A 13,661-nucleotide genomic window follows, 5' to 3' on the forward strand; every position below is an offset into this window, starting at 1 on the left:
CTCCATTCTAGCTCAACTTTATTCAACCAAAACACCTACTCCATAATAGATCAACTTAATTCAGCCGAACCTCCCACTACATGGTAGCTGACTTTAATTCAATCAAAACACCCAATCTATACTAGCTAAACTAGATTTTATCAAAACACTCAATCCATGCTACCTCAACTTCATTCAACCAAAACACCAACTACATGCTAGCTGAATTTAACTCAACAAAAACACCCACTCCATACTACCTCAACTGTCTGCCATGTCCACCATTTTTTTTCCAATGATGAAAAATACACCATTTCTATATATGTTTTCGACATATGTAATACCTTCATCATATAAAAATTTCAAGTCATTTGATCAAAAACTCTTTGATTTATTAGCAAAAATCCTGATTTAAAAAAAAAATTAGGTACATTTTCTACACTAACATGACACCAATTGTATTGAAACTTATACCATAAAATCTACTTTATAAACCGAACAATTCTGTGAGACGGAATTTTTATTTCCCTTTTCTTTATGAATTTATAATATATATTCCTCGTTTAGATGCAAAATAATCGTGAAAAAGAAGGTAAAAAGAACATCTAAATTCCATCTCACAAAATTGTGGGATTTTTATCAATAACATCTTTCTCTCTAAAATCGAACAATAAATACGTGAGAAAAAAGGTACCTAAGTGTGAATAGGAATGTTTTTGAATTATGAGCCAAAGATTTGCAACAAATTTTAGATTCTTTTCCTAAAGAAATCAAGATAACATCATTATGAAAACTTTTATTGTTTATCCTACATAAACGCACCTGAACGAGCTATTTAACCCTAAGTTTACTATTACACTTGGAGTGAGGATGTCATGAGTTGCCAGCGATCTCTCATTGTTGACAGTGTTTTAGTTAGCATTTTCAGCTTTGTACTCTTATTCATGTTTCCCTCTCTTCTTGGTTCTTTTTTCTTGTTCTCTGTTTACTTTTTGTTCTTTCTATTACCTTAGGTAACATTGGCCTTGCTATAAAGCTCCCATGGACGTTGTGAAAACACAATGTACATACGAACTGAAAGTAAACAAACACATGCATTATAACTTCTATACGTCTTTGGAAACTGGCTGCTGTTCTCTAAGTCGTAGTTTTTGTTTACCTACCCTCTACCAATGCCTTCCATTTCTGCCAGATGTACGAGTTTTCGAAATATAAGTGAAAAAATCCCTATATAGATGCAAAAATAAAAACACAGACAATTCTGTCATACTCAGTCATGCAGACGACGCAAAGATAATTAAGGAGTGTTTATTTTTTATTTTCCGTGTACAAAACCATAAAGATCTAAATATTTACATAATATTAATAGGAAAACATATTAGTTTTTCATGTTATCCATTCTTTAGTAAAAAAAAAAAAATAAGGAAAATTACTTCCGAAATTTCCACAGCTTCTAAATTTTTGGATTTTTTATATAAGCTTTGGAGATTTTAGTACTTCATTATTTTGTAACAATACTTCGTACATAACTACATACATAAAAATAATTAGATACTCTTAATTCAGATAGAACTAAATGATATCACGAAAAACAATAATTTGCACATTATCCCTCCCAACTGGAACAAAAAAAAAAAATCTGTATCCGATAAAACAATCTCTACAAAAATATGGATGTCAAATAGAAATAGATCAAAGCATCAGCAACTCTTATGACCACGTGAATCAAGATTCGCTTGTTGTAGAGGACACAGTATCTTCGCCACCTGACATTGAATGGCGACTGTATAAATAACTCAACTCTCCTTAAAGCAAAGTTTCTTTGAACTGGAGATTAGAGTTCAGCTAAAGAATATTCTCTTAGTATTTGCATTAATGTGACTATCTTGGTTTATTAATGAACGTGATTTTCGATAATATATTTCGCATGATATTATCATTATCTTTACCAATTATGGATATAAACCTTAAATACTTCCTGTTACGGCTATGAGATACTACGACAGATAACACAATTTTTTTTAATTAGTTTGTTTCAAATTATACTAATAATATTTCAAAATATCGTTTAAACACTGACTTTAGGTCACTACACATTATTTCATCGATGCCATACAAAACTGGTTCATGGTCGTCTGTTCTTATATAAAGAGATACTACTCGGTAATTTGATAGTAATTATTTTTTATCAACGTGGCCAAGAATGACAAGTGGAGCAAGAGCCACTGAACAAATCTTGAGATGCTCTCGTCAAGTTTGTGGATCTTAGACGTTCACTTCACCATCCCAATCTTAATCTTTGCGGCGCAGCTCTGTCCTCGTTAATAGTAAATTTCTTTGAATATAAATACCTCCGTTGTGCATGTCCTTGTTTTACGAAGGAAAAAAAATCGTTTTCGGGTTGCAGGATGGTCCATTTCATTGTCCCGAATTGCTTTTGTCAATATCTGTTTTAACTTTGGCCCAAGGTCGAGGCAAGCTGTGATAAGAAACTGATAATGAGTGAAGGCGTCTTGATTAGCCGTAGAAATGGTTGAAGCAGGTGTTACCGAACGACTGAGTGACGATTCCCATGACAGCAGAGGCTGTTGACGCTATGCCACCTATGACACCTACGATGATTATCTCCCACAGCACGATCCGTTCCCACAGAGGTATTGACCTGAAAACACAAATTGGGCAATTACCACATATTCAGAACTCGAGGTTAAGACACCTTTAAAATCATTACGAAATGCCAGCACAAGCTTGGTCTCGATCTCTCTGAACTTATCACAGTAACTGAGATATTAGACCGATGAGTCACATTTCGAAAATTTGGAATGAGGTTTGGTCGAAGAAATCAGATATATGTGTTCGAACACCAAAGGGAATGTACAATAAAGCAAAAAGTGAACCAATAGATTATAAATTATGTTGTTTGGTCGGTCAGTAATACACGAAATTCTTGATCTAACACTTAAAGTTGACAATTGTACCTCCTTGCATACCTCTCTGGCCACGAAGGCTCTTTTTCCATATCGACCAGTTTCATGTACATCAAGGGAGGCAGGACGAAGGTACAGAGTGTCACCGTGGATCCGCCAATCAGATTGAGGATCATCCCGAAGTCCGGCACAGCGAGGCCGACAATCACTTCAAAGATTACTATGCCCGACCTTAAGAGGATGCGAGGTAACCCAAACTCTGCGAGAGAGAGAGAGAGAGAGAGAGAGAGAGAGAGAGAGAGAGAGAGAGAGAGAGAGAGAGAGAGAGAGAGAGCATTCAGGTTTCATATGTTGTTTTGAAGTTGTAAAATAATAATTGGCATTGTAATGTTATTTCTTTAGATGAGGATATTAATTGAATTACTAATTTTACAATGACTTGATGTCATTTTCAAAGTTGTATTAGACATCATCAAAAGAAAGCAATATAGAAATATCAATAGACCGATAAATGCATCATCGCCTGCAATTAACTGCTTATTTTTTTCATCTTTATCCTACCAGAAATAGAAAAAAAGATGTATTTTGAGTCGTCATTTCACCTACTGTCTTCTATTTTCAGCAGCCCTTCAAATGTCTGCCCAATGGGGTTGAAGGTGATGAGATAAGTTCCAAAAAGGTTGAGTATTTCCATAACAATGGCTGCTTTTATGACAGGATTGTCAATGTCTACAGATAGAAGGATATTGTCCTGCACATCAACTCCCTGCACAACGTACCCTGCTACTGCAACTGGCAGGTATAAGGACAACAGACCTGTCCAAATAATAATAATAATAATAATAATAATAATAATAATAATAATAATAATAATAATAATAGATATGTTTTCACACGAATCCAGTGAAAGTTACAAGTTTTTTGGAGGTACAAATAGTTTTGTTGACATGAATTTTTTCATTCATTAGCCAATTGTCAGCAATGAAATGCTATTTATTAGCAACAACAAATTAAGATGTCATAAGAAAAGAAAAAAGATTCTATTTTCTTACTTATGAAAGCAATAACGACACTTTTCGGGAAGAGTGTCCTGTCCCTCATGTCATTCTGGATAGTTGGGAAAACAGAAGCGCCTCCGAAAGCGAAGAGGATGGCACCAAATCCCAAAGAGAAACTTACAATAGAGGGGTTTTGGTAGTAAGCGTCAGGATAGTCGTCGATTTCCAGCAAAATCTCCACGAAGATGACAATGCAAGCGATGGCGGTAGCCACGACTGCTATGATTGATGCTTGCCTGTGTGGAGAGCAAGGAATGGCATTTTGGTCAATCCTTTCAAAATATAGTGCATATCATAGAGTTAGTAAATAGACCTTAAACAAATGATTGTATCAGTTTTCATATACACCTGAGTCATTGTATAGAACTTTAAAAGATTTTAATGTATTTGTAAATAGAAACGGCTTTAGTGTTGTAATAAAAGCGCTAAGGTTATAGTCAATAGTAACAATTCTCGTGTTTCAATTTATTTTGATTAGATCCTCATTGCTTGGTGACACAACCAACCACCTGCTGCTTCTAATTTCCCTGAGTTGACTGAATGATAATGTGACGTAAATTTCTAATTTCTGCAAAGGAGAACATTTTAAATGTCATATAAATTTAATATTAATTTTTTATACATTTTAGCTGATTCGATAAATTAAAAAGGACCCCAATTTTATCTTAGTTAATCATTATCAATCAGTCAACTAAAATGAATTACATCCACCATGTTCCCTAGATTGTTAAATAATCTTTCGGGAAAGGAGTTTTTTTGCAAGCGTTCGTTCTTCTTGGAATCACATTCTGATAAAGAATTGAATTCAATACTATATATATATATATATATATATATATATATATATATATATATATATATATATATATATATATATATATATATATATATACGCACACACACTCACACGCACACATAAATATATATATATATATATATATATATATATATATATATATATATATATATATATATATATATATATATATGAATAAATATATATATATGTATATATATATATATATATATATATATATATATATATATATATATATATATATATATATATATATATATATATATATATATATATATATATATATCTATATATATATATATATATATATATATTTATATATATATATACATATATATATACATATATATATATATATATATATATATATATATATATATATATATATATATATATATATATATATATTGCACACACACACATATATATATATATATATATATATATATATATATATATATATATATATATGCACTGAGCTGCGTGCAAGAGTAAGAGAGAGGGGAAGTTGGCTGTCTTAAGGCTGGAAATCTCTATCTATCTCTGCAACCCTGGGTCACCTTATATATGAAACTTAACTACTGCCAGAAACTTCCCAAAGATCTGGGAAACGTGCGAGGCTGGGCTAAGACATCAGAGTTACCAAGTATTTCTTTCTAGAACATGTACTCACGCAATGCCAGGCAGCTCTCTTAGTAAACTAGCTCCGCCGACCTTTTGTCCTCGAAATAAAAGAAAAAGATAACATCCTATCACTAGGTTTTTCATGAATCTTCCAATGCACATGGCATATTGCATATTCTCTCACAAACATGACGCAATACCTCATAAGAATGTAAAAAAACATAACATATGCCCTTGTTCCTATCTTGTATGGTCACACAACACTCAAACGGTTGCGTAAGACTTTGTGTAAGACTTTGTAACAAAAATACGTGAAGTGAAAAAGTTAATCTTTAAAAATAACGTAAATTTACATATACTAACTTTAATAAAAAGTACAATGAAATTAACAACGAAAGTCTTACGTAATTTACATGATAAAATTTCGTCTACACAAAAGGAGCTCATTTTATGGGCTGGCTAACCTCTCCTCAATGCACAAATAAAATATAAATATAATCAGTAATAAACTACCGTATTTACTCTACACTAGAACAGCTTCGTAAGATAGCTCCCCCCAAAAATGATTATTTATTCCGGGCCTGAATGCATCGATTCACCCCGAGATAAATAATCTGCAACTACATTATCTTTACCTGACATATGCTTTACATCAGTACAATATGGTTGCAAACATAATGACCATCTAGTTAACCTTTGATTATTATTTTTTCTTCTTATTCACAAAAGTTAAAAGATTATGATCCTAATGCACTTCATTTTCTGGTCGATTCCCAGAAATCTCGAACTTGTTTATCTCTGTGACTAATGCAAGTAGTTCCTTTTCAACTTTCGAGTAAGCTCGCTGATGTTTCTTCAGCTTCGACGACATGAAACAAACAGGAATAAGAATTCCTTCTTCGTCCTCTTGTGATAAAACAGCTCCAATCCTGTTATCTGACGCATCCACTTGGATAAGAAATTTCTTGTTGAAATCAGGTGCTCGCAGTATCGGTTTTGAAGTTAATATGGCCTTTATCCTGTCGAAGAATTCCTGGCACTTGCTGATCCATACAAATTTTTTCTTAGGGGTAGTCAAGTCCGTCAAGGGAGCGACGACAGCTGAAAATTTCCAGCGAAAATGTAGAATCCTGCCATCCCTTAAAAGCATTATAATTTCTTCCTCATTGTGGGGGGTGATGCTTTCCTTATCCCTTCGACGTTAGCGGCTACCAGCCATTAGTCCTCGTCCTACCCCAAATCCCAAGTATCGAACTTTGCCTTTCCAAATTCGCTCTTCTACAGGTTAATCGTCAGGTATACTCCACGCAGCTTTTGAAATACCTTCGTCAGGATTCGGAGATGTTCTTCCAGGTCGATGAATATACCACAATATCGTCTAGATATACGCCTACTCCATCTATCGATCATAGAAGGTTATCCATCACACGTTGAAAAGTAACGGGGGCGTTCGTTAGATCAAATGGCCTGACGGTGTATTGATATAACACAAACAGGGTTATAAAAGCTGATAACACTTTTGCATTGTCGTCCAAAGGAATTTGATAATAACCCTTTAACTAGTCAATCTTGGAGACGAACCTTGCTTATCCGATATTGTCGAGTAGTTGGTCGATGAGCAGCAATGGATAATTATCTGCCACACTGATCGAGTTTAACTTTCGGTAGTCTGTACACATCCTAAAAGATCTGTCCGTTTTTTTCATGAGCAATCATGGACAACTCTAAGGGGTAGAGCTTTGAGGTGCATCTCATGCTTCGTCAGGTTGATTCGTTTCGGGACATCCGAGACAATTTCAGGGAAACTTCTAATTAATCGGCTTAATTCCTCTTGTTACTCCTGGTCCAAAGGAGTTAATATCTCTCCTAAATTCCAAATGATAGACGAATTATTCTATTTGCTTACTGCCCCTACCTTATATCTGTCGTCGTCTTCAGTGGATGATATGGTTTGAACCATTCATACTTGTGAAGCTACGGTCTCCTTTTCGCTCAATTAGGGTTTCGGTAGGATGATGTGTACTTTCCTTTGACTATTACTTCGTCCTGGGGTTTCAATAACGTAGGTCAGGTCACTGATCTTCTCCAAAATCTTGAATAGTCCTTGAAACTTGTTGGTGAGTTGGAATCTCCTTAATGGCAGGAAAACTAATGCCTGTCATCCTATCGAAAACTGTCTATCCTTACTTTTCATATCGAGCCTTTTCTTCATTTTTACTTAACTCGTCTTAAGGTTTTCTAGGTAAAATTTCCTTACCTCGCCAATCCTTTTCCTTAAATTCTTGACATATTCTCCATCAGTTTCCTCTTGGTCCTTCCATTTTTCTGCTAAAATCGTAATTGGTCATTATACTTCTCGTCCAAATACCATTTCATTCAGGCTACATCCCATGCTTGCTTGATAAGCATTACGTACCTCGAATAACATCAACGGTAGTCCGATGTCCCATTTATTCCCCGTTTCATTGCAGAACTTTGTTAACATACTTTTTAACGTTTGATGAAACCCCTTTAATGCACCTTGGGTCTCCGGATGATAAGCAGTTGATAGTTGTTGTTTCACATCCAACAGTTTCATTATGTCCTGAAATATTTTTGACGTGAAATTCGTTCCTCAGTCACTATGAATGATTTCCTGTATACCAAACTTGAGTAAAAAAGCCTAGTAACTTCTCGGCAATTATTTTGGCACTGATGTTCCTGACGGGTATGGCTTCTGGGTATCTCGCTACTGAACACATCAAGGTTAACATATATTTGTGACCTTTTGTCGTCCTTCGTAAAGGTTCCACAATGTCGATCATTACCTTGCAAAAGGGCTCTCCTCATGTTTCTATCAGGTGTAAGGGACCTTTCTTAATGTACTCGTTCGGCTTTCCAACACTTTGACATACGTGACATGCACAGCAAATCTGGGTCACGTCCTTATGCATGCCAGGCCAGAAAATTCGTTTCGTAATCTTCTCCGTCATCTTCCTTAACCCCATATGTTCTGTCTCGTGCTATACAGCGATCACCTGTCTTCTCAACGGTGCAGGAATTATTATCCGAGGATATATGCCCCATTCATCATTCCCAGGGATATCAGCGGGTTTAGGTTTCCTCATACGCAACCCATCTTTAGATAATAACAGGTCAGAAACTGCTGTGCCTCTGTCTCGTCCACCACACGGTACAATAACTCTGTTAACATTGCATCCTTCCATTGCAATCCTATCTGGTTTTTCCTGCTCACTTGTCCTGCTTCTAATGATAAATTTTCGATTTCTTCCAAGTCCATTTCTTCTTTGTCCTCTTGTGCGCTCGTCTGTCAGAGCTTCCTCTTTGCTCGGGCCTAGTTGGGAGTTCTTTTCTTACATACCATCAAGGGAATCCTCTTTTTCGGAAAACAAATCCATCAAGTTCATTGCTCTTTCGATTTCTTTTTCTTCTTTTTCAGCCACTTTCTTTGTCTAACTCCTAGTCATAATACAACTAGGAATAGATACATGTAGTCCTTCTCGAGTTCAGTCGTAGGACTATACTTCAAATGTTTCTCTGTTACAATGGGACAAGCCACAAATGGCGCTCCACCAACCTCATTACCCAGCAGGACGTCTACTCCTTCAACAGCCAATGAATCCTTTACCGCAAAGTCAAAATCACCTGTCACCAACTCGCATGACAGTTTTAAACGGCAAATAGGGGTAGCCTCCTCACCTCCTATTCCCTTCAAAATAACTGAGTCTCCTGCAAGAGACTGATCCACCAACGGGTGTACTCCTCATACCACCACACTATGGTTGCAGCCTGTTTCTCACAATATCCTGACCAGGGTTCGCTCACTCCCGTCTATTGCTGCTAACATACCTTCATAAATATCTGGTTTAAAGACATCCACACTGTTTGGATTTGTCCTGTTTGTCGTGTAATCGATGGCCAGTTTATTTTTCTCTTCGACCTTTCCCGATTGCTTCTTTGTCTTCGCATTCTGTGAAGTCGAATTATGCTTAATCACTTGGGCGACTGCTTTCGGTTGGTTTGACCAATATTCCTTACTGATATGGCCTCTCTTGCCACACTTAAAACAGACAATATCAACCTTCTGCACGTCTTTCACAATACATGAAGGAGGACCATTTGACGATTGTTGCTGTGGTACTATCGCATTCTGCTTAGGGACAGTACCAGTGCTACCTCCGCTATAATTATTAAACTTGTTCCCGTAGTTATTACCGTACTGGTATCCATGGTTCGGCGAATACTTGACACTTTGTCAGAACGACAGTTGAAACTTCATGCCCGAGGAGGGTTTACGACTGATAGCATTATAATCTTTACTCAGCGAAGTGGTTTTATCAAGTTTCTTCACATCTTTCTCTCCCAAGTATGTTCGAATATGTTCAGGAATTCCTCGTAGATACTGTTCTAGTATTAGCAGTTCTTTTAAATCAGCCATCTCCTTTACGTTACCCTCCTCTCTCCATCTCTTAAAATATTGTCGTACCTTATGAGCAAAATCCAGGAAAGTTCTTTTCCCGTCCTTCCTCTAACTTCGGAACCTTTCATTATAATATTCAGGGGTCATCTTATACAATTGCAGCACGCTCCTCTTCACTCTTTGATACTCTTTCCTCTGGTCCTAATATAAGGATTGTACGGAGACCTTCCGACAAGTGTTTTTCTATGTCTATAAACCCTTTGTATGTATTTCACACATTTGTATTTAAATTGGAAATATTTTGTTCTGTATCAGTAAATAGGGAATTCTCCGCTCTTTCTTCTGATGTGATAATCAAATATGTACATTTTATATTAAGATTATTATTCAAGTATTTCTGTACCAAAAGAAACACAAATTTAAACCTAAGCCTGGCTAATCCACCTCAGGCATTTTCTGTGCTACTTGTACGTCCGCACGTCTCGATGTAGTCCGGCTCTCTCGCCAATAAATCATCAGTGTCGGAAACTGTCTCTCTGTACCTTCACAGGATAAGTAAGCACTGCAGCCCTTCCCAAAGAGCACATTCTGCAATAACACAGACCATTTATCTTCTGGCCATTTCATCATCAATACAACCATTTCAAAATGATTGAAGAACTCATCTGGGACCTCTTCTGTGAACCTTGGAATTAATCTCTGGGTTTCTACCACATTAAACACTGGATAGTGCTTAGCAGGAGTCGTCTCTGTCTGCGTTGTCAACTGTGCACGGGCATTCAACAGCTCCAACTCCTACGCGTGCCTCACTTCTTCCATCTCTTTTTCTTCCTGTCTTCTCTCTTTTCCCTATCGTCTTATGATTTCTCTTGCTTCCATTTCTTTTGCGTCGTCTTTCTTCTCTCTATTCTTCTTCTCGCCTTGCTTCCAGTAACCTTGTGTGTCTTGCAATCTCTATGGCTTCTTCTCATTCATCTTCTTCTCGTCTGGCCTCCATTTCTTTCGCACATCATTTTCTTTTCTCTTTTCCTCCTCTTGTCTTGCTTCCATTTCTATCCGTCTTCTCTCTCTCTTTCTTCTCGTTCTGCCATCATCTTCAACTTGACCCAATTCTACTCCACTGCAATTCGTCAAAACTCAGCCTCAACATCCCTATCTGCTTTCATGCCTTCAGTTTGCGGGTCAACCGGTCCTTGCTTCGCTAAAAATTCTTCCTCGGCTTCCTCCAACAGTTCACGAGCTGCTAAAGTATTTTCTTCCGACAACTTTCCTGAGTTTATCAACACTTCTAAGGCTAGACACTTGATTTAGGCTTTAAGGGGGCCGGCAGGCTAATGCCAATTTTTAATAACAGGACTTTGACATTCATACCACTTAATAAAGTGACTTAGGGCATCTCCAAATTGCATAGGGTTTTTGCCTCTGACCTTCGGTTTTGCGACGCCAGGGCGATTTATCATGAAAATTAGTGTTTTTCAAATTCTATCTGCTCCCTTGATAATTATTACTAAAATCTGGGATTATAACCCTACATAGACCTCCAATAATATGAAGGGTTTTTTTTTTCCTAAAAGTAATTTTTTTGCCCAATATGAATTTTTTCATCATGGTAAAAAAAATAAACACTAAAAATCAGGGAGAAAAATTAGGGAAAAAATTGAAACAAAAATTGGAAAAATGGCTTCATTTCACTGTTTTATAATGTATTTCTAAGTTATATGTTTAATTTCAATGCTATATCTTGAAAACTAAGGGTGACTATTGAATTTGAAGGTCAATAAGTATTGTTTTGAGATACCGGCGTTCACAGTTTTTCTTTGTAATTTTACAAAGACAATATTAATAAATCATGGTTATTATGAATTTCAAGTTCTTTTTGGGGTATTAATAAAAGAAAAGAAAATTATTTATCATAATTAAATCATAAATGAAGATCCTTTTGCTCAATATCTTGCTTCTTCTGGCTCCTGCGAAGCAAGGCGGCCGCTCCTCTATCCACAACACTCTCTCTCTCCACTACCGATATTACCCTCTTCTGAACTCTTAATAGAGCAAATTTTTTCCTTATGTTGGCAAGATGTTGAAATTGTCTTTTCCTCTTTGAAATGATAAAATTCTTGCTGGAACCAAGAAAAACAAACGTATAAATGAGTGACTGTCAGAGGGCGTTCAAAGTTCTTTGTATTTTTACAAAGACAATATTAATAAATCTTGATTGATATGAATTTTATGTTCCTGATTGGATATTGATAAACGAAAACAAAGTTTTTTTCATAATTTACTCATAAACAAATATCCTTTTGCTCAATATCTTGCTGCTTTTGCTCGTTTCAGGCAAGGCCGCCTCTTTTCTATCCACACAACTCTCTCTCCTCTCTCTCTGCACTACCGATATCACTGTCTTCTGGACTCTTAATTGAGCAAATTTTCTTCATTTTTATGTTACCAAGATATTTTAATTGTCTTTTCCTCTTTAAAATGATAAAATTCTTACTGAAAATGAGAAAAACAAACGTAAAAATGAGTGAATGTCAGAGGTCAAACTCAAGTATGTATGCTCTCTGAGGTTTGTGGTAGGACTGAAGGTCAAAGGGTGTAAATACTACATCTTTTGCGAATCGTGGGAGTTATACAGATGCCATTGTTCACAATTTCTTTTACATTAAAATGTAATAATTATCAAAATTTATGATAACAGAAAAAATAATGCATTTTCTTGTAGGAAACAACGTTTATGGTGTATTGAATTAATTCTACTAATTACCATGCGACTCTACAACCTCTCGACTTCTAAACTCACCTGTTTGCTTCTACATTAAGTCTGTTACATTTGAAAATATTAATACACGAGCTCTGAGACAGTTAAATAACGCCCAGACAGTAATATATAAAACACTGAATATCCAAAGGTCCCTTAAGTACACTCAAAACTAAACTGTATAATTATTCTTAAGAATTATTTAAACAAACTTACTAAGGTTCTTTACAGGATACAAGCGAATACCACTTTAATCCTTGTGATTGGAATAATATTAAATCTAAACAAAAGTTAGATTGAGACAAAAATGTTACGATCTGAAAATTATATGATAACTTGACTTGAACTATTATATCTGGATAAACCTTAGACTAAGAAAAAGAAATAAAACTTATGCAAATTATAAAATCAGTGTTTCACTTGAAATTAAATCTAAATACAATATTTATGTTGACACTGAATGAAAATAGAAAACCATATCACAATATACCTAACCTTCCTACGAGGCCGTTTACAAAAACTCTAAGAGAATTTTTATAAGTACTCACTATGATTACAAAGACTTGTCACAACTAAATCTTCGATAAGTCATTGAACACTTTTAAAACAACACACTGAGCTGCATGCGAGAGTAAGAGAGATGGGAAGATGGTTGTCTTAAGGCTGGAATTCTCTATCTATCTCTGCAACCCTGGGGTTACCTTATATATGAAACTTAGCTACTACCAGAAACTTCCCAAAGATCTGGGAAGCGGGGGGTGGGGGGCCGGGCGAAGGTGTCAGAGTCACCAAGTATTGCACTATTGAACGTATACTCACGCAACATCAGTTGGCTCTCTCAGTCAACTAGCTCCACCCACTCTTTGTCCCAAAAATGAAATAAAAGATAACATCCTATCATTAGGTTTTTTGCAAATATTCCAACGCACATGGCATGTTGCGCATTCTCTCACAAACCTGATGCAATACCTCATAAAAATATAAAAAACATTACATAAGCCCTTGTTCCTATCTTGTATGGTCACATAACACTCTCAAACAGAATACGTAAGACTTCGTAACAAAAATACGTGAAATA

General features: G+C 35.8%; 1 protein-coding gene across 2 annotated transcripts in view; it reads right to left on the reverse strand.

Moving 5' to 3' along the window:
• Window positions 1-1,281: 1,281 nt before the first annotated feature.
• LOC137654617 (uncharacterized) overlaps window positions 1,282-13,661 on the reverse strand; it is a 104,205-nt gene continuing 91,825 nt past the window's right edge. For both annotated transcript variants that reach the window (XM_068388411.1, XM_068388412.1), the window contains 4 exons: window positions 3,959-4,200; window positions 3,513-3,722; window positions 2,970-3,165; window positions 1,282-2,641 (listed from right to left, as the gene is read on the reverse strand). In XM_068388411.1, the coding sequence (XP_068244512.1) occupies window positions 2,497-2,641; window positions 2,970-3,165; window positions 3,513-3,722; window positions 3,959-4,200 (793 nt within the window). In that variant the 3' untranslated portion in view covers window positions 1,282-2,496. The remainder of the gene's footprint in view (window positions 2,642-2,969; window positions 3,166-3,512; window positions 3,723-3,958; window positions 4,201-13,661) is intronic.

This window comes from Palaemon carinicauda, chromosome 15, assembly GCF_036898095.1.
Source record: "Palaemon carinicauda isolate YSFRI2023 chromosome 15, ASM3689809v2, whole genome shotgun sequence".
NCBI classification, from domain to species: Eukaryota; Metazoa; Arthropoda; class Malacostraca; order Decapoda; family Palaemonidae; genus Palaemon; species Palaemon carinicauda.